Source organism: Pseudoliparis swirei, chromosome 11, assembly GCF_029220125.1.
Source record: "Pseudoliparis swirei isolate HS2019 ecotype Mariana Trench chromosome 11, NWPU_hadal_v1, whole genome shotgun sequence".
In the NCBI taxonomy this organism is placed as follows: Eukaryota; Metazoa; Chordata; class Actinopteri; order Perciformes; family Liparidae; genus Pseudoliparis; species Pseudoliparis swirei.
The window spans coordinates 2,161,231-2,186,120 of NC_079398.1; the positions used below are offsets into that span (position 1 = coordinate 2,161,231).

Below are 24,890 nucleotides of genomic sequence, written 5' to 3' on the forward strand. Positions count from 1 at the left end.
ACGCGAAGAGACAGAAATGACATGCTGCTGTGGAGATACGATCAACAACAGACGTTTAGTTTAATAAAAGAACAAAGACGTGCTCTAGAGAACATGTCAGGAGGCGGGCCAATCTTTTAATGTCATGCGATCTACCGACACTACGCCGCGATCGACTGGCAGGTCGCGATCGACGTGTTGAGACCCTGATCTACAGGAAGTAAAAGTCGTAATAAGGTTTCCGTAGGTGAACCTGCGGAAGGATCATTACCGATGAACAGACCGTCTGCATGAGAGCGGACAGAGTTCAGATTGAAGTGGTGTATTGGAAGCTCATTTTGCAAGTGACTTTTTTTTCGTCCCGACGACCAACAACAGACGGATTGGAAGCTCATTCTGCGCATGCGTTAAATGCGTTACAAAAAAATAAATGTTAAACCTGTAATTGAATTAACTGAGTTAACGCGTTATTTTTCACAGCACTAATATATATATATATATATATATATATACTGTGTTTGAGGGCAACATTTAAGGGCATTTTTTAAGCTGAAAATGTGTATTTGAATAAAATAAGTTCTAATAATATACAAGATATATCGAGTTTAGCCTCTCAGGAGGCAGCAGATCAGATTTATCCATTAGGGAAATTAAAGGAGAATTGTTTTCATATTTAAAAGAAACTTTAAACTGAACTGTGTGTGGCAAAAGGAGGTGTTGGCTACATTGCTTTGTTCAGGATGCATTTACCTTCAACAGGATTCTCATCATGTTAGTTAAAGTTAAATGCTGTGGAGACACAAGTGGCCAATCACACATTTGGAACAACCCTTTTGATGGTTTTGATTTGTTTCTACATGATTAGTGAAATTAATCAATTAGTCAATTATAGAAGCCTTTTCTGCTTTTGTCTTTTTTGTCGTTAATTTAATGTTGTTGCATTATGTTAATGCAGTTTGGGCTGTTGGTCAGATAAAACTTGTCTTGTTTGGTACTTTTAAACTTTTTTTCCTGAATTTACCAAAGGATTAATTAATAAATTGGAAAAAACTCAAACTTAAAGGAGGTTTTACAGAACATAGTTCGGGAGGGGAGACCACGCCCCTCATTCAGCCAATCATTCGAGCCGACGGTACTTAAACACGTCACACCTATTCACGCCCTCTTCGTCTCAGCGGCGACATTCCAACCAGCTACCAGGACACTGGTAACCCGCCAACCTTCTCCCTCTCTCTCACCCATCTAACCCCTCTACCGTCATCCCGTCCCCCTCGACCCCATCCCTACATCCCCACATCCCTTCCCCTCGACCCCTTTTCCTTTTCTCTCTTTCGCTAGAAGAGGCTTCGTCTCAGCGCCGACATTTCCACCAGCGACTGGGACACCGGCGGGACACCGGCAACCCGCCGTCTCACCCCGCCGACCTTCTGCCGTCTAACCCCTCTACCTCCCTTACTTCTTACCCCTCGACCGTCATCCCGTTCCCCTCGACCCCATCCCTACATCCCTCATCCCCACATCCCTTCCCCTCGACCCCTTTCCTTTTCTCTTTCGCTAGAAGAGGCTTCGTCTCAGCGCCGACATACGGCGCTCTTCCAACCGGTCGAGATCCAGCCGCTCGAACGCGGGCCGTGATCGACCTCCACGCCGACGCTCCGCCGAGCGCTTTACTTCCCACCCCCCGGGTGGACAGTACGTAAAGCCGAAAGACGCACTCGCCCAGCGCAACATTCCATGTAACAAACCTGACAGGAAAACCAGACTATATCAACGCCTGACGGACCGCCGGCGGAACACCACGGCACTTCCGGGTTCCCGGCGTCGCAACGACAGCAACGCCAAGGACGTCACTACTTCACTATTAACCCCTGCACATGCTTCCTTCCGCCTTCCCCTCCCCTCCCTCATCCACAACATGTACGTAATGATAACCATAATACCCTGCATGCAACCCTTCCTTCCACAGGTAGAGACACGTCGCGCATCGGACTAGCACAATCCTAAACTACTGGCCTGAAACAAACGGTCCTCCTTAACCCGACACGGACGAGCAGCTGCGTTCTGAAGCCTCGTAATCTCCTCCTTCACTTCCCACGCTTCGTCGCCAGCATCATCGGCTGCTTCGGCCATCCACGATCCCCGCGCCACAATTCATCCCGCCGGAGCTCCCGACGGAGCTCCCGACTTCGGCGCCCGCCACGCCCCCCACCACCTCATCTCACCATTCCATCGGCGTCTACAAATCCCTCTACGCGAGCGCACAGTCCCCCAACCGAAGACCGCAACCATCGAACCCAAAATCATCAGTCTAAGGAAAAAACAAAACTTTTCCAATACGTTTACGGACCGGCAAAGCCAACTCTCGATCTCCAGCGGAGCACTTCCGGGTATCCCTCCGCCGCGTCAGTCGCAGCTGCGATGACGTCACGACGCATCAGGGCGGAGAAACCCAGCCATTCTCACCAGGTCATATCCCAGCCATCTTCACCAGGTCGTATCCCAGCCATCTTCACCAGGTCGTATCCCACCCCATTTCAAGCTGCCTCTGTACCAGAGACATTTCACCTCGCAATTTCTTGGCCAAACTTCACCGCCAACACATCCACACTGATCCCGTCACCACCAATGCTGACGCAGCCCTCGCAACCATTAATAATAATAATATCACATTTCATTTGGAGGCGCCTTTTAAGTCACCCAAGGTCACCTTACAATACAATAATACAGAATAAAAGACAAAAGCAGATCGAAACAAAATTAAAACAGAACAAAACAAAAACAAAACAACAACAACAAAAAACAAGTCCAACAGCGGAGGAAGCGCAGCAGCAACTTGCCAGCGGACCTTCCTCCTCAGGAAAAAAGTATATCTTACTTCCAGCCATGTCTTTCGCGTTTACGTTCACCGAATTGACGAGACTCTTTACTCTGGATATGTCTCCGTTACGACAGGCCTCGAACAGCTCCCTGAACGCCCCGCCGACGCCGCTGCTCCCGTCCGCTCCCGTCCGCTCCCGAACCAGGCTTGAGACGCTGCAGCTGCCGCCGCCACCAGAGGAGGAGGTCGTCGTAGTGAAGTTCGCGCTGATCGCAAGAACCATGGCGGATAGGTCCGGGGAGGCTTCGGCCACCTCGATTCCCCGCTGCATTCCCCCCTCACTCTCTGGAGGTACGGGGGCCGAGGTCAGCACAGCCATCGGTGGAGACACCAGAGGAGCTCCCGAAATAGAGTCGTTTCTCGTCGGAGACCGCAACGCGCCTTGCGTTGTTGCTGCTCCTGCAGCCGGTCAGACATGACCGCCCACTGCTCGGGCCCCTCTCGCTCCAAATGTTCCAACTTTCAGCACGCCGGAGCCATTCCGAGGCATACACGAACGGTCCAGCACCGTCGCAATCTATTCAGACACAGCTTCAAAACTTGACCAGTGACTCACTTTCGGCTCCTCGTGCAGGAAGACCAACACATACGCACCAGCCTCCGACTCCCAACCGGACAGCCATCGCGGCTCCTCTACCTTCATGCCTCGACCACCACCCCTTACCCTACATCTCCTCCATCCTTCGACCCCGTCTCTTAATGTCTCGATCCCTCTGCCCTTCATCCCTTCACCCCGACCCTAATCCCTACATCCCTTCCCCCTCGACCCTCTTTCTGTCCTCGTTGCTTCCTCGTTTTCTTGTACCGCGGTTCCATCAGAACCCTGATCCCACTGGTCATCCTCTCCCAGTCGTACTCAAAATCGCGAGTAACTTCCTCCTTCCTCGCACCCCTCACTCTCTGGAGGTACGGGGGGCCGAGTCAGCACAGCCATCGGCGGATACGCCAGAGGAGCGCCTGAAATAGAGTTGTTTCTCGTCGGAGACCGCAAGGCGCTTGGCGTTGTCGCTGCTCCTGCAGCCGGTCAGACATGGCCGCCCACCGCTCGGGCCTCCTCTCTCGCTCCAATGTTCCACCTGTCGGCACGCCGGAGCCATTCCGAGGCATACACGAACGGTCCAGCACCGTTGCAATCTATTCAAAAAATAGCGTCGACATAACATCCGAGCCTTCCGTCCAAGGGGTCAAAACCTGACCACTGACTCACTTTCGGTTCCTCGTGCAGGAAGACCAACTCATACGCACCAGCCTCCGACAACCCGACCAGACAGCCATCGCGGCTCTTCTACCATCATGCCTCGACCACCACCCCATCCATTCACCCCTACCCGAATCTCTACATCCCTTCCCCCTCGACCCTAATCCTCACATCCTCTCATCCCTTTACCCCTACCCTAATCCCTACATCCCCCGACCCTAATCCCTACATCCCCCTACCCTAATCCCCACATCCTTTTCAACCCTTCACCCTCTACCCTCTATCCTTCCATCACACCACCCGCACCCCATATCCCACCTGCATAAACTAATGTACACTACTAACCTCTCCTGATCCTGTCCTCGTTGCTTCGTTCGTTTCACAGGTTTCCTCGGACTGCGGTTGCACCCGAACCCTGACCCCACCGGTCATCCTCTCCCGGTCGTACTCAAATCACGAGTAACTTCCTCCTTCCTCGCACCCCCTCCCTTCCTATCCCAGTTGAACGGCGAGGATAACGTCTTCCTTCCTCAACCCGCACACCAACTACTAACCTCGCTCGATTCTGTCTTCGTACTTTCTCGCTCCACAGGTTTCATGGATCGCAAATACACCCGCTACCTACACTCCAGCCTTATCGCTTTCATAAGTGCACCCTACTAACCTTGCCTGAACCCGTCGCCTGTTCGCCACACAGGTCTTCAAGGATCCTGCTCACACCCGTACCGTGATCCTGCCATCCACCACTACCTTCACTAGCCGTCGAATCGCTACTACAAAGGCCTCTACCTTCCTCACCCCACTACCATTATTCTACCATCCGACCCTGCGCTATCAGTAGTCTTATCGTCATCAGTCTCTGACTGTCCCAATAACAGGAATGTTTTCATCATACGCATCTAACGCATAGTAATCTCGTCGCGTCGTGAAAGAGACATCCACTCTTTGGGGCTCTGCATCAGCCTCAACCCACAAACACATAGCCACGCAGCAGCGGCTCCATAAAGACGAACCAACTGCACACGAAACAGTCTGCCTCCCACTTCAGTTCCCAACACAGCCACACTGCAGCTCAGGCTAGCGCTGCACAGCCAAGTATTAGATTCGATCGTCTCCTGGCTTCCGGCCTCCCGCATCCTCCAGTTTACCGCTTGACCACGCCCGACATCTCCGTCACGCCGACACATCATCCATAACCCTAAACTCTGCAAGAGCAACAACTTTGTCTGCCTCAACTCAGATGCTTGGCCACGGTCCTCCCTCACTGTCCTCTCCGATACCCGCTCCTATCTAACACTCGTAACGGCATGCACGCTTTCCATTAAGCCATCTTTTGGGGACTCTGCACCAGAGCTTCAGAAGAGACAACCCCACCCACGAGTCTCCACCCCCGCCGTTCCCTCTAACCACCAGACGTCAGCAGTCTCCAATAGCACCCCTCCAACCCGCTCTTCACGACCCTTCTCGTTCCAGACATAATCAACCCTTCATTCATTTATTTCACAATAAACTAACTGTAAACATGTATCACTGCTGGCGTGGTTTTCCTTAGTGAAATGAGGTTTTACAGAACATAGTTCAATTGGGGAGACCACGCCCCTCATTCAGCCAATCATTCGAGCCGACGGTACTTAAACACGTCACACCTATTCACGCCCTCTTCGTCTCAGCGGCGACATCCCTCCCTCCCGACCCCGTTCTTGTCTTCCCATTTCTCTACTACAGGACTACGGGAACAACGGGGGACTCTGCACCGCCAGAGCTTCAGAAGAGACAACCCCCACCCACGAGTCTCCACCCCCGCCGTTCCCTCTAACCACCAGACGTCAGCAGTCTCCAATAGCACCCCTCCAACCCGCTCTTCACGACCCTTCTCGTTCCAGACATAATCAACCCTTCATTCATTTATTTCACAATAAACTAACTGTAAACATGTATCACTGCTGGCGTGGTTTTCCTTAGTGAAATTCCAGTTGCTAATGCGAAATAAATCCTGAGGTGCAGGAAGTAATGATCAGTTGAAACTAAGTGCTATCCTTTCTCTTTTCTCCTTTAAATGCCATTCTCTCCGTGTGTCTCTCTCTCTCTGAGGGTGCTGTGCCTGCTCTATCCATAAATGCCATGATCAAAGTCCCACTTTATTGGTGTTAGACTTGACCTCTCACCCCACTCTGCCAAATGTCAGCGCTCCACATCTCTCTGCTCCAGCTGTTATAAATAAAGATCCTGGGTCTCAGATCTTACACATCCCTGGGATACAGACTGTCTTGTAAACAACGTCTCAGACGTGACCTTTCTGAGCAGAGAAGGTCGTAATGATAAAGCAGGCAGATAGTGGAGTGTTAATACACTCACAGCTATCCGCAGCAAAGGCCTGACATCTTCTGTTGGATCTGATGAGTTAAAGTGAAACATTTGCACCTGAAATGTGTGCCGTCAATCATCTTGACCAACAAGAGTAAACAAACTAGTATGTTCAATCTCACTATTTGCAACTCACTGCCTTAGAGTCAAAGAATTTTAATGGTATTTTTAGACCTGGTCAATGTGGTTGAAGTCATACGTTGGGAGTTGACCACTGCTCACCATATAGTTGGAGAAGATATTTGATTTTTTGTGTGTATCATTATCCAGCAGAGGGCAGAAAAAGACTGCCAAATAATTAGTTCCCACCCTTCTCATCCTCCTCGTTTGCCTCTCTCTTATGATGAAGACGCTTTAACCCTTGTGTTGCCTTCGGGTCAATTTGACCCGATTCAATGTTTCACCCTCCTGTCGCCTTCGGGTCAATATGACCCGATTCAATGTTTAACCCTCCTGTTACCTTTATATTTACTAACATATTTTACCCTTGAGGTCAATATGACCCCAGCTATTAAAATCTCCAGAAAATTATTAGAATTAATATTGTTTTCCAAGTTTAAGTGTGAGGTACTTTATGTTTGTTTGTTGACTCCCGAAAGAACACCGACATTAAACATTGAATCGGGTCAAATTGACCCGAAGGCGACAGGAGGGTTAAATATTGAATCGGGTCAAAATGACCCGAAGGCAACACAAGGGTTAAAAAGCCCCGGAGACAGAGCTGGCACTTTTACGGTCCGGGATGATTTGTTTTGTTTCTTTGTTCTACCTGCAGTCCCCCTCCTTTTTCCCATTCTGTCTGTCAACTCTTGGGCCCTGCATCCCTTCCTCCTCATTCCAGTTTAACTTTGTAAGTGGTTGTCATGGCCAAATCTTGAATGATCCAACTGAGAACACAGACTTGTGGGCTATACGTGGATATGTACACACAGAACCACGTGTATGCCATAAACACAAACACACACACACACACACACACACACACACACACACAGGCATGAATACCTCTGATGTATCTCAAGATGACAACATTTGATTGCATACAAGCACACAGCCTACTACCAAAAAACCTCCCATATTTCAGAGCTGTACGACTTAATTTTAGCCACCTGTATTTCCACGTTCCCTTCACAGTCTATGCTGCAGTTTATGTCCGTGTGACCCAGGACAGCTCAATCCTCTGGCTCCCTGCCCAGGTACACCCTAAAGCTGCAGTTAATGAACCATAGATATGGCGAAGCCCATTCCCACTTCTTTTGACCCCGGTGAGAGAAATCCTGTGGGGCCAGTATTCACCGTCACCATGCCTCCTGCACCACCACAAACTCAATTACATCCATCCGTCACTAACCCCCATCCTCCTCTCCTCAGGTAAGACTGTAGAGAAACCTATGTGCTGAACCACACATGCACACGCACACACACACACACACACACACACACACACACACACACACACACACACACACACACACACACACACACACACACACACACACACACACACACACACACACACACACACACACACACACACACACACACACACACATCCCTGGGGCGCTCCTGCATGGAAGCAGAGGCACTCCATAAATCACACCTGTAAAAGCTTATTTGGTACTAAAAGTTCTATTCACAAGTGGTGTTTACTGCCAGGGCTGTACCACAGGAAAGCATGACTTAAGATGCTAATATTGTGCAGAAATTGTACCGCAGTGTCGTGAGAAGGTCAAATAATTTGGTCTGACATCAAACTGATCATACTCTCTCTCTTTTTTTTTTATATGCTATATTTTTTTACATTTCTTTATAAAGAAATGAAGGGAGGGAGAGAGAGAGTGGATGGCATACAACAACAGGGGACATTGTGATTAAAGGTGAGTGTATTAAATCATCATAAAGTCATTATTGCCTCCTGATACTCTTCTTTAACAGCTGATTAGTTCCAAACACATCATGTTCAATGGGGAGTGTGTGTGTGTGTGTGTGTGTGTGTGTGTGTGTTTCTGCAAGGTAAGGGAGAAAAAAAGAGGAAAGAGGGACTGACAAAAAATAAAAAGTGGTGTTGTGAAAAGTGGAGCTGCATTGGACAGTGGAGGTGTGTGTGTGTGTGTGTGTGTGTGTGTGTGTGTGTGTGGGGGGGGGGGGGGTTGTTCTGTCACAGCCCCTCCAGGGTAATTGGCTCCAGATGTGTGGCAGCGTGGCCCCTGCGCCAGCAAGGCGTCAGGGCTGCATTAAGAGCTCAGCCCAGGGCTGATGGGATCGCAGAGACAAGCTCCCCCCCCCCCAAAACATAGACTGAACCCCATACTGTGCTGCTGACCACTGGGCCTCCATCAGTACCTCTCCGACCTCTCGACCCCTGCTCATCGTCTGCCAAAATAAGCAAGCACTGCAATACCTCTTAAAACATCGTCAAATCCCCCTCGTTTATTTACCAGGGGAGGAGGTCACCTGTGACCTTGATCCTTGCGCTGACAATATAGAGTCTGACATTCTCTCAACACGGCTCATTACATCTTGGTGACAATGGCGACAGCCATTTTGGAGTCTATTTGCTGTCATTGTGTTGCTGCTATGACGTCGGCCCCTGAGTGTGTCAGGCCATTCTTCCCTTCAACACCGTTTCAAGATGCTCAATCCAAGACAGACACACGTCTGCCGCGCACAACGGATCGGCGCCGTCTCCGATGTTCCCGGTGAAAGACGGCTTTGCGCAGTCGGCGATGCTCCGACATCCACAATGAACGTTCGGCGAAGGACGTCGCTCGTCCGCACACGTGCGACCTGGAGCGTAGAGGCCCCCGAAGCAGATGACCAAGAGTCATGGAGTTATACATAAAGACCACGGAGGTGGAGAGGGCCTGGAATCACAAATCAAAACCCACCTGTTCAAAATTGCTTTCAATGTGTGATTGTGTGCTCTCTACGTTCTTATTTGCTTTTATCGTTTGTTTTTATTGTAATTGTAGTTATTTTTATTGCATAGCTTTTAGGATATTTTAACTATGTGTTGTAAAGCGTCTTTGAGTATTTTGAAAAGCGCTATAGAAATGTAATGTATTCATATTTATGTTTAAGATCACACTACATTTGCCTCACACCTTGTTAGATGACAATATCCTAACAGTCTATTATTTTCTCTTTTATCAATACAATTACACCCACAATTTAAGACATTTAAGTGTAAAAAGAGCAAATTCCAGTGTGGCATATGTATCTGCTGCCTTGAAGGGGCCTCGGAACGAGGAATGCTCATACTGTGACCCAAAAAGCATGTTTACTGATAGAGTGTGGAAACTGATTAAAAGCAGAAAATCAGCATGAAGTGATGGTTGATGGAGAGAACGGAGAAAATAGAGGAGAAAAATAAATTAGATGGAGAGCACTTCTTCCGTGATGACACTTGCATATCGATGGCATTTGCTGAGCTGCAGTCGGCGACCGTGACTAACAAGGAAAACCACTCATCATGCCAACCGGCATTAAAAGGCTCATGTGAAAAGACCCTTGAACCACCTTTCAGCCAGGAATGCCTGTAGAACCAGATTATGGGGAAACAGAAAGCAGATGTGCATGTTCTCCGCTCAAGAAAAGACATGAAAGACAAACAGGAAGAGGAAGTAGAATTCTGCTTTGGCTCTGCTGTTTATCCTTTACTTTGAGTTAACTTCAACTGTTTATCCTTTACTTTGAGTGAACTTTAACTGTTTACCCTTTACTTTGAGTTAACCTCTACTGTTTATCCTTTACTTTGAGTTAACTTTAACTGTTTATCCTTTACTTTGAGTTAACTTCAACTGTTTATCCTTTACTTTGAGTTAACTTCAACTGTTTATCCTTTACTTTGAGTTAACTTTAACTGTTTACCCTTTACTTTGAGTTAACTTCTACTGTTTATCCTTTACTTTGAGTTAACTTCTACTGTTTACCCTTTACTTTGAGTTAACTTTAACTGTTTATCCTTTACTTTGAGTTAACTTTAACTGTTTACCCTTTACTTTGAGTTAACTTCTACTGTTTATCCTTTACTTTGAGTTAACTTTAACTGTTTACCCTTTACTTTGAGTTAACTTCCACTGTTTATCCTTTACTTTGAGTTAACTTCTACTGTTTATCCTTTACTTTGAGTTAACTTTAACGGTTTATCCTTTACTTTGAGTTAACTTCTACTGTTTATCCTTTACTTTGAGTTAACTTTAAACTGTTTATCCTTTACTTTGAGTTAACCTCTACTGTTTATCCTTTACTTTGAGTTAACTTTAACTGTTTATCCTTTACTTTGAGTTAACTTCTACTGTTTATCCTTAACTTTTAGTTAACTTTAACTGTTTATCCTTTACTTTTAGTTAACTTTAACTGTTTATCCTTTACTTTGAGTTCACTTTAAACTGTTTATCCTTAACTTTTAGTTAACTTCTACTGTTTATCCTTAACTTTTAGTTAACTTTAACTGTTTATCCTTTACTTTGAGTTAACTTCTACTGTTTATCCTTTACTTTTAGTTAACTTTAAACTGTTTATCCTTTACTTTTAGATAACTTTAAACTGTTTATCCTTTCCCTTGTTAACTTTAACTGTTTATTCTTTACTTTTAGTTAACTTCAACTGCTTATCCTTAACTTTGAGTTAATTTTAACTGTTTATCCTTTACTTTTAGTTCATTTTAACAGTTTATCCTTTACTTTGAGTTAACTTTAAACAGTTTATCCTTTCCCTTGTTAACTGTAACTGTTTATCTTTTACTTTGAGTTAACTTTAAATGGTTTAGCCTTAACTTTGAGTTAACATTAACTGTGTATCCTTTACTTTGAGTTAACTTTAAACAGTGTATCCTTTCCCTTGTTAACGTCAACTGTGTATCCTTTACTTTGAGTTAACGTCAACTGTGTATCCTTTACTTTGTGCTAAACAATTTAACTTCTGTTCACTTTATTAAAGCTCATCATCCACGTAAATCGTAATATAAAAAGTGTTTCTGTCGTTGGGTTAGTTGGGTAAATAGGTGGTGGGCTACTCCTAGTTGGGAATCGCTGATCTAATCTCTGAACGCCGTCCTATCAAACAATAAGACGTCAAACTGTGTAAAAGGTCAAAGTAATGACATTGAGATCAGACCCAGCTGTTACCTAAAAATCTTGATTTCCAACAACAGAAAATCATTTTCAAAGAACACAGACGACTCCTCTTAAAACAATACGGAGCCGAGGCTGCCGACAGGGGATTTATTTCAGCCCACCATCATTCCTCCGCCTCATTCCATCCTTTAACCCCGGGAGCTGGTGCTGTCATACTGCTGGACATGGGCCCAGGGTGTGAGTGAGTTTAACTAAACAAAAACACTCCCACCCCGGGATGAGGACTCATGCCCCAGTCAGACCTCCATAAAGCAGCTCTGTTCTGTGTTCAAATGCATGTTTCCAACACATGATAAAACCGGTAGAAAACTAGAACATCTGGTTATCTCTTCCTCGTTAGGCTTTAATAAATTAAGAGTAATGTCAAGTGAGGCACTGGACTGCTATACCACAGTCAGACACTAGGTGGTGATCTTGCTTTGCAAATGGCTCAGTGGTTCCCATGAATAAGAGTCAAGGGGTTGTTTTGTTTAAAAAAAAGATGACCATGCTACAATGCTGCAGAATACAGTAGAATTAACTACAGTTGCAAGGGTATTACGGTATTCTACTTTTTAATTGGCTTCATTTATATTAATGTTTAACATAAAAAAATACACAATAGACTTATGACATACAGTGCAACAGTACAAATTAAACCAGTGGTTTTTAACCGTTTTCACTAAAGAGCCCGAGTCCCTGAGACGTCGTCTTGTGGCCCCTCAGTAGGGGACTGACCCTGACGTTGGGAACAACTAAACTACATGTCTTCACTTTGACCGGCTAGGAACAAGCTACTCTTACATTGACACATCAGTATCAAAAGTATAAGTGTCATATTTTAATTAAAATCTAAATGTAAAAGCAGTCACAGGGGACATGTATCTTAACTTGTAGGGCTTTGAATGAAGGTCTTGTAACAGAGTATTTGTGTGCAGTTACTTCTATCGAAGGAAAGGGTCGGAGTACTTCTTCCACCGCCAACCACCAAATATGCAGTGTTAGTAGTAGTTGTTGGACTTTCTCTCTGGGAGTGTCCTTCACAGTGGGGGGTGGAGGGATTGGGATATTTCCTGGACTGGGGGAACCTCTTTATGGGGGCGTGAAGCGCAGGCAGCAACTGCTTTCTGCAGGGACGGCGGGGCCGGACTGCGTAATTCCTTAGATTGAAAGCAGCAGTCGGATGGCTGTGAGTTCCAGAGGCAGCATGAAGACAATCTAAACAGCATCGTGATTAGAACCGTACCGAGCATGTGGCTTTCATTAGCGACGGGCTGAACCCACAGCACTACGCTGAGGAGCAAGTCTCAGCATCAATACTCTGCCTGCCAATCAAACACACAGCCGTCAATGTGACAGGCTCCACGGAGGAGCTTTACACAACACTCACAAAAACACGTTACTGGTTAACTGAGAGAACCGACACATCGGGATATGAACAATTTCACTTGTATTAAATGCCAGTAATTTGAACAGTATAAATCATTTCGGTCACATTCATTGAGAAGTAAAGAATTCAAGCAGCAGCAGAAAGGTACATGCATTAAAGAAAATAACTTGACAGAAAACAAACTAAAACAAAATGCTAAAAAAACCCGGATAATGAACATTTGTGATTGTGGAACATTTTCAAAGTTTTAGATACAAACACAATTTGAGAAAGAGGTAAACCCGACTCCTTCATGGTTTAGACTTGGTCAACGGTATTCTTAAAATACTGCAGATTGGTGTAGATACATTTCATATTCATTCACACAGTACAATACAAAGGCTGTCAGCAAATAAAGCTGAAGAAGAGGTGATAAAGGCTGAAGAAGATCTTTGATTTTGGAAGAAAACATTGCCCTGAATTGGGTGCATGTCACAAGTTAGTGTGTAAACAACAATGCACAGAAGCATTACATGAAAAGTGCTTTTAAATTTGGTCTATGTTTGCAGGTTAGAAAGATGAGAAACAAACCCTGGTCTAGTGTTGGGAACAACTTAACAACAAATAATCAGCTTGAGGTGAAGCAGCCAAGGGCCTTCTGGGATCCACTGTTCAGTTTATTTGGCACGCTTTACCCTGAAAGGCTGGCAGAGAGGGGGTTACGAGTTCTGTGCCCATGTGATGACAATGCTGGAGAAGCTGAGGATTCCCATAACGACACCGACGACCACCATAAGTATAGCCTAGGGACACAAAGAGCATAAACAACACAGTTAGCATCTTGAACTTAATACGTACAAACGTAAGCAGTGGCTGTCGTCAGTGCAGAATACGGGCTCCAACAGTTTTGGTTGCTTAAACTTAACAGGGATCTATCTCTCTCTCATACACACCAATTTCAATTCTGTTTATTTTGTATAGCCCATTTTCACAAATTACTAATTTGTCTCGGAGCGCTTTACAATCTGTACACATAGACATCCCTGTCCCAAAACCTCACATCAGATCAGGAAAAACTCCCAAACAACCCTTCACGGGGGAAAAAAGGGAAGAAACATATACATATACAGGACTGTCTCAGAAAATTAGAATATTGTGATGAAGTTCTTTATTTTCTGTAATGCAATTAAAAAAACAAAAATGTCATGCATTCTGGATTCATTACAAATCAACTGAAATATTGCAAGCCTTTTATTCTTTTAATATTAATATTTTTTAATTGCATTACAGAAAATAAAGAACTTTATCACTATATTCTAATTTTCTGAGACAGTCCTGTATATGTGTGTGTGTATGCGTGTGTGTGTTACCCCAATGGAGTCAAAGGATCTGAGGGGTCCCGTGTTGAGCTTGAGGTAGAACATGCCGGGGAAAACAAACAACAGCAAGGTTGATGTTGTGGATCCTGGGGAAAGACACAGCAAAGCCACTTGAATTGTACAGACAATACTGTTCACGTCTGACGAAAGCAGCTTCATAAACGGTTTGAGCCGGACTGGACCATCAATTATGTATAAGCAGTTACTGAGATTTTAGCCACCAAAATCAATAATTGCAGAATATTGACATCTTTGCTAAAAGCTTGGCTGCTTTTAACAAACGCTGTACTTGAAAAACAGAGCAGAATATTTTAAAGGTCATCGTTAAGCACAATTACGTAGTCCCTAGAATAAAATGATTAATAATTATAAAATGTATAATGACCAGAATATAGCAAAAAACAACAAATGTATTACTTATATTTTATAAAACATCACATACCCACTACTCCAAACACATTTCTGATATCGGGCACAACGATGGCGAGCAGAAGCACGCCACCGAGGATGATTAGAGTGGCGAAGATGTGGATCAGCCAGGAAAAGGGCCGCCCTCCAAACAGCAGCAAGATGGCAGCCTTCCGGGCCTGGACACACAAACAAAGCCTGATCCAACCAAACAGACTCACAGAAGATGTGCTGTGTTAATGACTCGGACCAAATGTCTGACAAGAGGACAAGAAGAAGGAAATTTGAGTTTTGTTTGGACTGGAAGGGAGAACTTGTTGGTAGAAGTTAAAGTGCTTTTAAACAAACACTATAAATACATGTAAATGTACACACAAATAACATTAAGAAAGAAAAACAATATGTCTATCGATATCATCAATTAAGTTTTTATTATGTGATAAACGTCTAAAAAGTCAAATCAATTCAACCATTTATTGCTTTTAAGTCATTTCAGAGATTTGCGAAAATAAACCAAACTCATGAATGAGGAAATTTCAAGATTTTTTTGGATTTAATACTGTAGAGAGGATATTCTGGGGTTGGTGTACTCACAGGGAAGTGAATGAGAGGAACAGTCAGCAACACAGCGAGCAGGATGGCCAGTCGAACCACCATCACCATGATGTCCCGAGGCATGTAGGCATCGTAGCCGAGCAACAGCTCAGAGTCCACGTGAGCTGCGAGCGAGAGACGAGGAGAGGGTGAGGCCACGAGGCAAACCGATACGACAGGGTCTGGAAGGAGCTGCGGTGCGTCGCTACAGGCGTACCGTAGAAGGTGAGGTAGCCAAACAGAGCAGAAATGAGGTAAAGCAGGAAGCTGAGGCCAATGCTGATATTGGTAATGTTCTGCATCCTGGCCTTCGTAGGCCTGAAGAGACACAAGGACACACACACAACCACTGAGCGTCATCTTTACTTGGCTGGTGAACAATAGAATCAATTTAGTAAAAACTTGACGCTGACCGGTCCAGTTCGCAGTAGATCGGCAGGATGGCCGTGTGGCACAGGAAGGAGAAGGCCATGGTGGGGATGGCGTAGCCACTCTGCAACACACAGGCACAGCGCCGCCGTCATTATCAAATTATCAGCTTACTGCGTCGCCCAGGAGTGAGGGGGCAGGTGGGTCAAGGCACGGTTTGTGTAGTAGTCATTACCATCTGGGCTGCAGAGTGCGACCATTCAAAGTTGATTTCATTCAGTGGATATAAATACACAGCATATTACTGAGAACTGTGTGAATGTGACTTTGTCGGATCTTCTTGCTTAACACCGTCAAGTCGTGTTTAAACATCTGGACCAAACATGTGCTTTGTGTAATGCTGCGTGAAAGTACATGTGGCCTTCACATGTAACATAAGTGCGAGTGGCAGCTGCATCGTGCACCAGAGATCCTGATACGGCCCAACTTAGAAAACCAGTGTGACGCCTCGCCACAGTCAAACAGTGCAGTCGACCTGCTTTTAACAACTCGTCAAGGCCGCCTCACAGGTCGTGCATGTGCAGGCGGGTTTCATACACGTACCTTACTGGAGATGGCAAAGAGTTTGGGTGTACATTCCGAGTCAGAGGAATTTGATATCTGTCGGAACAAAGAGAGAAGAGGAAGTGTGATATTTCTGAGAGGAGAAGCTGCTGCAGACGGGAACACATGCAGCGGGAATCCATTGCCTGTCTTCAGAGCCCAAAGGAAAACGATCAGCTAAGTAAACTCTCCCAGGTCTGCAGCACGACGATGGGCAGTATAATTCTGGAGGCCAGAGGTCATTTCCAGATTGATGCAAGGTCACCTGAACTTCCTTCCCCTCAGGACTGGCACCAGTCACCATCCCCAGCTCTCTACAACTTCCTCTGGTCCTCATCAGCCAGAGTTGACATAATTAGTAAACACCGTCTGCTGGCTTTTCCTCATAATCCTGCGGCCGTGACCGTCTGGTCCGGACTACCGACATCAAACGTTACCTTGAAGGCACCTGAGAGCGTCGTCACATTGTGAGGCAGCGGGCAAGGGATGGACCATTTCTTGACCACAACCTAGAGAGGAGAAAACAACATGTCAACAACAGAAAAGTAAAACCATTTATTTATCTATTTTCATTAAAGGGGGTGTACTTAAACTCACCACGATTGCAAAGTACAGCATAAAGAAAAAGGCAATGCTGCTCGTGTAGCTCAGGAAACCTGTGAGGGTGAGAGAAAGTTAGAAAGTGAGAAACAGCATTTGTTTGTTTGTTTGTGTATTTTATTCAGTCAATCAAATCAAATACAATACAATATTATCCTATATAATATACAAAATTAGAAAGACTGAAAAGGTATAGGTAGAAGCAAAAAATGCTTATAAATTCCTATCCTAAATTGAAATCAAAATAAATCAGAAAATTAATATAAAATAAAGAAGAAAATAAAACAAAAAACCAACAATAAACAAAATAAAAAACAAAATATATTTATATATACTACCACATACATCTTCCATATTAATACGTTTTTAATTACATTTATAACTCAAGAATTGTTTTATAAATAATTCCCTTAAAAACCAAAAAGGAGTTCACCATTCTTACATCCATTTCAACATTATTCCATAATTGGACTCCTACAACAGAAATATATCTTCTTTTAATCCCTTTTTTAGCCTTTTGTACCGTGAATTTACAAACATCTCTCAAATCATATTTACACTCATGTATTGAAAATAAACTTTGTACACAGTCTGGCAGTGACTTCGCTTTAGCTCTATACATTGTGTGCATTATTTTATAATAAACCAAATCATTAAATTTCATAACACGTGATCTGTAAAATAAAGGGTTTGTGTGCTCATAGGAGCCGACATTTCAAAGCAGCTGCAGCAGCAAATCCAGATGCCACTTCATCTCCATACGTACCAATTTTAGGCAACATGGACAGAGGTAGTACAACACAAAGTGTGACGAGGACGAGAAGCAACCTGCCATCTTCATACCAGGCATGTCTGGAAAACAAGTGAGTATGAGTTATATAAAACTGAATCCGGTCACGTTTGCCATCACCACCACCACCACCATCATCATCATCATCATCATCTCCTTGGACCTGCAGTGTCAACGATGACACGAGATGAATCTTCAGAGCCGTAAAATGAACTCAATCTGAAAATGTGTCTTCACGTCATGCTCAAACACAGAACGACAGATTCTTCATGTGGTATAAATTAAGGGCTTTAGTTCTTGCAAACCATAACAATTATGTAATTCACATGCAAGCGTTGTGTCGCGCCGTCAGACGAGACCACGTTTCACTCGCCCGGGTTTTCAGAGAGGGGGGAATAATATTTTCCTTTGCCGAGGGAGAGCCTTAGCGGTTCATTCGGGATTGGGGAGCGAGAGGAGGAGGAGGGGCGGCGTTCGAGGTGACACATGTGGAAGGCATGCCGGCTCCGCTAGGGTTGGGGTCGGGTGGGAAGGGTGCTGCTGTGTGTTGAACCGCAGCGTGGGGTCAGGGGGACTGGCTCCACCACTCTTTATGGGGCTCCCACAGTCAGCAGCACCTGCTCTGACCACATCAACACCCACTGACCCTTGTTTGGCAGTTTCACAGCTGTGGCGCTGCCATCGGCGCTGATGGATTTGCCTTTTGCGTCTACGCCGTTTCTGCCCTGTAACACGGAGACCTCTGCTCTGACCCCGACTCCGTCTTGTCCAATCACTTCGACTCCAACCTAAGTTTAGCTGAACCACTCGACCGCAGCGTAGCTAAGCCCCCGCTCCACTTCTACAGGACGTTATGCATACACAGGGATGTATAAAACATCTCCACCAGCACTAGGATACATTCTCAAGGGACACGAGGCTTACTGTAAAGGCGCAGGAGACCTAGAAGACCCGTGAAATGTGGAACATTTCACGCTACGATGAGATACAGGATAGCACTCAGTTACAGTTGGAGTATGGCTGCCAACGAGTCCACACAGTGTGAAAGATCAGCATAAATCTGACCAATCAAATGTAGTCGTCCTCGTCTTTGGCCTCGTGACGAAACTGAAACACGTTGCTCGATACAAGACACGCAGCCCATTAGCAAAGACAACGACTTAAAGATTGAGCACAACAGTTTTCACACTGCCGCATTACGATAAATGAGTCGGTGAAAAAAAAAAAAGAAGAGGGTTTAAATGTAAAACAACTTGTTCATTTAGGCTTTGATGGAATCGAGTACGTGTCTGTTAAAATCCCAAAGCCACTCATTAACAGAAATGTTTTGGTTCCCTCAGCAGTGAGCTGCAATTAGAATGGCAACACTGATATCCCCTTGTATCAGTCCGATTCCAGGGGAACATGTGCGAGAGATTTGGGGGTGAAAGGAGAGCACTAATACAAAGCAGCTGTGTGTGGAGGATTCAGATGTTGACGGAGTGGGCTGAGAGCAGCTACGACTCTTGCCTAAACCAGTGTGGCCAATAATAAAGTGATGGAAGTTACTTTCTTGGCCTTGGACTTCTCCGTGAGGGCTAGGAGATGCGAGCTCGTCCACGAAGGCCAATGAAAGACGCTGCTGCTCATGACCGGTGATGTATAGCTCGCCATCATAAAAACATTTCCTGTGGGCATGCTTCAGGCCAGACAGCACAGAGCACACGTTTCCCTCCAGTCACTCACAGACTAGGTATTAATCGTGCACTGTGGTTTGGGGAGTGATCTTCTTCCACCGCATCATTCGTGTATTTCTCATTGCCCGATTAATTCCGAGCCTTGTGGTACTGAAATGTCAAATGTGACTTATTTGAAGGCCAAAGGGTATAATCTCCAACATCATGGGAACAGAAATGACTCATTTGTTATCTTAGTATAGCTAATCTAAAAGAATGGCTTGGTTTTACCCACAGCTGTGACAGATTTAAAAACGAAATGTCCTTATTGGCGGAGAAGTGAGCTGACAGCGTTTCACGGACCCACCCTATGCTTTCTGGGTTCAAGAAGCTGTCGATGGCTGCAGGAAGCTCTGACTTCAGGATGAACAAATAGGATGACATGGCTGAGGAAAGAGAGAGAAAAAAAAAAGGTTCAGAAAAAGTCTGTTTTCTAAATAAAATAAATGTGCAATCGTACCAATCGACTAAATCATAAACCACAAGGAATCTCAAATTGCTGTGTGAGGATGGTGTGTGTTTTCCAGCACAAGGAAATGGAAGGCGGGGTGTGGGTGGGGCGGGGGGGGGGCAAGGCTCTGAGTTAATGCAGATGGGTGGGGCAAGCGGCTCAAGGGGATCACCAGTAAAGCCCTCAGTGCAGAGGAGCAGACATTATGCAGATCCTCCAACTGCTGGAGACGCAGCAGCCAGGATGGAGAGGTGCAAGGGGGGAGGAATGCTCACAATAATGATCTGACGCTAATCCAGGTATTTCTTCCACTGCTCCATCTCGCTCGGAAACAGGATATTATCAACATTCGACGGACTCCAATATCCTTCCAATAGACAGCCAATCGGAGAGGGGATCGGGGTCACTTCCTGAGGGTCTTAACGGCCCCAGAATCACCAGGAGTAAAATGGGAGAGGGGAGATGGAGACTGCACACGGGGAAGAGGACGTGTCTGTCAGAAACAGGATTCATGTGCAGTGTGTGGTCAGTCATAAAGGGAGATAATGTTCAGGGATTTACATTTGTAAAGCAAGGCAGAGCCAGAGTTAGCCGGGACGTCATTGCCCCCCGAGGCAGGTCTCGCACTCGCCGTTAAATAAGCCGAGATCATAATCCCTCAGATCCTGTATTTGTTTCGAAAAGAAAATTCATCCAATAACCCTCTAGCCCACACAGACACGCACTCTGTGAATAACTAATGCCATTCATGAGCTCGACAATCCGTCAGTAGGGCTGCTCGGAGGCAGCAGTTGCTTTCGTATTTTAGGTTTTCTCGCAAAAGTATGTCCGACAATTTAAACCAACCACAAGAAGAAAAAAAACATTTTCAAATCACACTAGCCCATAAAGACACACAGACGGGGATCACACAACAGGCATGCTGCAATGGTTTAATGTCATGCAGTGGGTTTAAGTAAGCACAACACGTTGATGGGAAATCCTGGTGGGATAGTACTTACATCTATGGTCAAAAATGCCCTTGAGTGAAGGAAAATTTGTGTTAATGGCCAAGAGGCAGGAAAACATATTCTTATAATCAGCATGTATGTTAAAAAAAAAAAAAAGATTCAAACCGTCCATGTGTGTGGTAAGCGAACAGTGGGAAAGTGTGTTCAAGATAAGACGGAGCCACTTTCATTTCATTAAGAGTACGGGGACAGGCCGGCTGGGAGAGCCCTGGGCTGGTCAGTAATTAAGGTCAATTGGCCCATCAGCCTTTGGCAGTACAGATGAATGTTTACCCAGTGAGGCTAATTGCACTCTTATAAAAAAAGGGGCCCTGGGTGTAGACAGATGCATGCTGCAGCGCTGGCTCTCACACTCTAACACATACTGCCCCATGCTGGGAAAACCACAAACATACCAGAGGGCACGGCCATAATCCACTTGGCCGTGCCGCTAATGACGGCAGAGGAGCGATCGCCTCGGCTCTCCGCCGTCTGAGACGCGCAGCTTGTGGCCGAGGGACGGGTGGAGGGATGTCAGCGGAGGGAGACAGAGAAGTGTGGGGGATGGGGGAAATACAGGGAGGGGTCCCATTAGGTTACTCAACACTGGGTGGGTTTACCATCAGTGATCAATTAGACTAGAAGTCAGATTTCAGGCCCAGGGGAGGGGGCTGAGAGGACAGCGGCTACAGAGTCAAAGGTTATCAAGGAATCCGGATAATAGCCTTACAGGAAGGAGGGAGCCGACCTGAGCTCAGGGGCTTCTGATCACCAGTAGGAGGCACCATCTGCCTCTAGAATAGACTGGCTATAGTCTCACCCTATTCCGCATGTCAAAGAATTGTGTGTAACTGTAGTAGTGAAATGGAAGCTGACTTACCACCCATATTTTGGATGATAATAGAAATTCCAACCAGAACCTAAAAATAATTTGAAAAAGGACGTTAGTTTGAACACATCTTCTGGTTTCGTTGAGAATACAAATGTGTACGTTTATATTTTTGACAGGGCAAACGCAAACTAATCTAAAAAGATAACTTACTTTTCCTGGTTTTTGCAAAGCTCTTCCTCCAAGTTCTTCATATGAATTTATACCTATGAGACACATTTTAAAAGAATGACACTTAATCTACCTAAAAAGCGCTCGATGACATTGTCGGACTCACATTGGACAGTTTAAAACAGAAAGGGTACACATTGTTGCAAACGAACCAGGTGTTGTCTTTTTTAGTCCAGGCATTATTCTTCCTTGTCAAAACATGGTGCCTACTTTACCCACAATGCAACTCTACTGCTGTGTCGTGTAGATCTGGGTGTTTTGTGCGTGTGTCTCGCCTCAAGCAGAGCCTGAAGTTAGCTGCAGAGGTCTGATAAATTCATCTCCACAAACCAAACTAAATTTGAGGAAATTTATCGGACAGACACCCCCCCCAAAAAAAGCTTTATACATGAGAAACCTGAAAATACACTGAAAAGGTGTACAATTGGTAGAGTTTACTTTCAAGATTAGAAAAAAAGACGACAGAGTTACTCTCAGAGAACTCAACAGTATTTGGATGATAACTGACAGACAACAAACCACTGTTATCCATTGTTATCCCATGGCTCTTAAACGTAATTTACACATCAACCAATTCTATTACAACTAGGAAGTGAGCAAAGACAACAAAGAGATAGCAACTCATCAGATAGCTTCCCCCGAATAGAGAAAAGTAAGGGGGACACACCAGGGTGTGGGTTAAAATAAATCTGGATGTAGCCCCCTGCATACAGAAAGTGATGATCTAAAGTTAGACAGTGTATCCATTGTTGTCCGGCTCTCACCTGTTTGGTCACATAGCTTCAGAAGGAGGTGTATAGAGTATGCTGCCAGGGTGGACACTAGTAATAACAGGATACTACAGAGAAAAGTACATAGATTATACATTTGTGTCTGTGTAGTTTTATGTCCGATATATTTAAACATCCGTCAGATATTTAAACAACAATGTGGTAAAAGATGTAATGAGAGCATTCTTACCAAAAACCCAATATTCCAGTGTTAGCCATAACATAAGCGAGACCCAAGATGCCGCTGCCCATGATGGCGTTCATCAGGTTAAACACAGAGGAGGCGAAGGAGGCTCCTTTGGGCGGCGCTGATCCCTGCACATGAAGCAGAGATGACATGTGAATAAAAGATCCAGAGGTAAAACAAGGAGGGTGAAGACAAGGAGCAGAAGAAATCCGATTATTTTTGTCAGAGCTTCAAGAGAATTGCGTCGGTACAGCTGGCCAGTCCTGATGATGGATGTCATGAAACAACACTGCAGTGGCATGTAGGATCAGGGAATGGAAATGGATGGGGTCGGATGTGAGCAGCTAGCTCTGGGACAGCTGCCTGAGCTCAGGATAAGGGGAGCTGCCCAAACTGCTTGACCTCTCTAACAGGGGATATCCTGGAGAGAACGAGTGGCAACTCTGGTGTCAGTGTCACAATAAGCTGGGATTGACCTGAAGGCCGCTGAATCAGATTCTCCCTGGGTTACGGTACTGACAGACAGGAAGTAAGCCATGACCCCAGGTAGAAATTAGGACTGGTTGCCTTGTCAAATTATTATAGATTTAAAAATGTTAAGAATGTGAATTTTAAAATAAACATTAACTGGCATAATAATTGGATATGACATTAATAATTGAATGTAGTCCATATAAATGTATTCGCCGCCATCGTATTCCTGTTCATGGTCACAGTGGGGGTAAAGAATATCCCAGCATGCATCGTCACCAGTTCAACACAATGCTGAGTAAAACAACAAGCTTACCAGTATGATAAACAAATCGCTGCTCATCCCATCTGGTTCCTTTTCTATTTGATGTCTTGCCCATTGGTCCAGATTGATCTAGATAACATATTTACTCTAAAGTCATTTGAGACATGTTTTACCATGACTGGTGTAATTACTTAATTAACATGACAGCGCGTCATCAAATTAAGTGCAAGGGTCACCGCTTCCTTTGGGGGGGGGGGGGGATTCTAGATGCATGAAAAGACTAAATAGATTACACTGATTGATCAGAGTAGCAGCATCCTACTACTACTCCAGATTATTCACTACTGATGAACCCTGCAACAACTCTACATGGAGCCACATTTATCTGCTTCTGCATTTCTTCAGCATATGGATTGTTAAGGTTAATGAACAGAAAATACACTTCTAGAAGTGGAGGAAAAATACTTAGTGTGCTTTTCGAGACTATTTTTTCTGGTTTAAACGTGATTATAATGGGTAAACAATTACTTTAGTTTGACCTAAAAGAAATTAAAGGGTTTAGTGTATAGATTTGGAAAGCTTCCTTCAGAGCGAGAACATTTTTTAGATAAATATGTGTATGGACTGAGTGGTGATGATCATGACAATAAATGAATAGAAATAGAGATAACATCCTCAGGGGGAAATAATCATTGAAATACTATTGAGCAATGCATGTTTTAGGATGGACTTTCCCTGTAAGTGCTGACAGAGAGCAAGACAGGAAACAGCACGTGATGTCTGTCATAAACAACATTTTGACAAGTCTACCTGTGCATAGGAAAACTATTGGTGCATATTATTACAGAAATTCCCATATTTAGACTGTAGCACTGATGCTTAGCTGTGAAAGGCGCGGTGCTGTTTTAATACTCACATATGTTAATAAGGGTGTAACTTCGTTTCCTTCGATGTTCCCGGCGACTCCTTCACTGCAAAGGTCTGCAGTTGCATTTCGATTAATACTCATTTTCAACTTCTATACTCTGAAAAACTCAGGACACAAACTTAGAGAAACACACTTTCTCTTCCGTCTCCACACAGTCAGCGCGAGGACGTAACGAGTTCTGAAACTTTCGTCCCTTAAATCACTTTAAAACTTCCCCTCTTATTAAATTGTCAGCTGCTCACTATTGTTGTTCGTGACGCCTCTCCATTCCGTCGCATTTAAAACGTCAGCAAAGAGAACGTCCAATCAGAAAGCGTCTCTTCTCTCGTTTGACCAATCAGCGGCCAGCTCTGGTCGACCCCCGATGACACCGTTCAAGCGTGCCCGCTGGAGTGAAGGATGTTGA

At 44.9% G+C, this 24,890-nt stretch overlaps 1 protein-coding gene across 6 annotated transcripts; it reads right to left on the reverse strand.

The window, feature by feature from the left end:
* Nucleotides 1–12,094: 12,094 nt before the first annotated feature.
* Nucleotides 12,095–24,706, reverse strand: slc38a6 (solute carrier family 38 member 6). Of its 6 annotated transcripts, XM_056427192.1 has the most exons (19): nucleotides 24,618–24,678; nucleotides 24,473–24,537; nucleotides 22,824–22,948; nucleotides 22,628–22,701; nucleotides 21,846–21,898; nucleotides 21,684–21,723; nucleotides 21,220–21,308; nucleotides 20,816–20,834; nucleotides 19,599–19,749; nucleotides 17,625–17,710; nucleotides 16,856–16,914; nucleotides 16,696–16,767; nucleotides 16,259–16,315; nucleotides 15,700–15,779; nucleotides 15,504–15,604; nucleotides 15,287–15,411; nucleotides 14,727–14,871; nucleotides 14,276–14,370; nucleotides 12,095–13,708 (listed from the first exon to the last, which is right to left on the reverse strand). In XM_056427192.1, exons 3-19 carry the CDS (start codon nucleotides 22,895–22,897, stop codon nucleotides 13,625–13,627), a joined length of 1,404 nt encoding a protein of 467 aa, XP_056283167.1. In that variant the 5' UTR covers nucleotides 22,898–22,948; nucleotides 24,473–24,537; nucleotides 24,618–24,678; the 3' UTR covers nucleotides 12,095–13,624. The 6 variants fall into 6 exon arrangements, with proteins under 6 accessions (XP_056283167.1, XP_056283163.1, XP_056283165.1 ...); XM_056427188.1 differs by having other exon boundaries at nucleotides 24,473–24,706; XM_056427190.1 differs by having other exon boundaries at nucleotides 19,671–19,749; nucleotides 24,473–24,704.
* Nucleotides 24,707–24,890: the final 184 nt, after the last annotated feature.

What these genes read in the sequence shown, in the direction of transcription:
- slc38a6 (XM_056427188.1), bottom strand. Translation starts at nt 24,565, where the DNA reads ATGAGTATTAATCGAAATGCAACTGCAGACCTTTGCAGTGAAGGAGTC. An exon ending in CGCTCTCAGGTGCCTTCAAG is followed by an intron (nt 16,316 to 16,695) that starts GTAACGTTTGAT and finishes TTGTTCCGACAG; the next exon opens with ATATCAAATTCCTCTGACTC. An exon ending in TCTTTGCCATCTCCAGTAAG is followed by an intron (nt 15,780 to 16,258) that starts GTACGTGTATGA and finishes TGTGTGTTGCAG; the next exon opens with AGTGGCTACGCCATCCCCAC.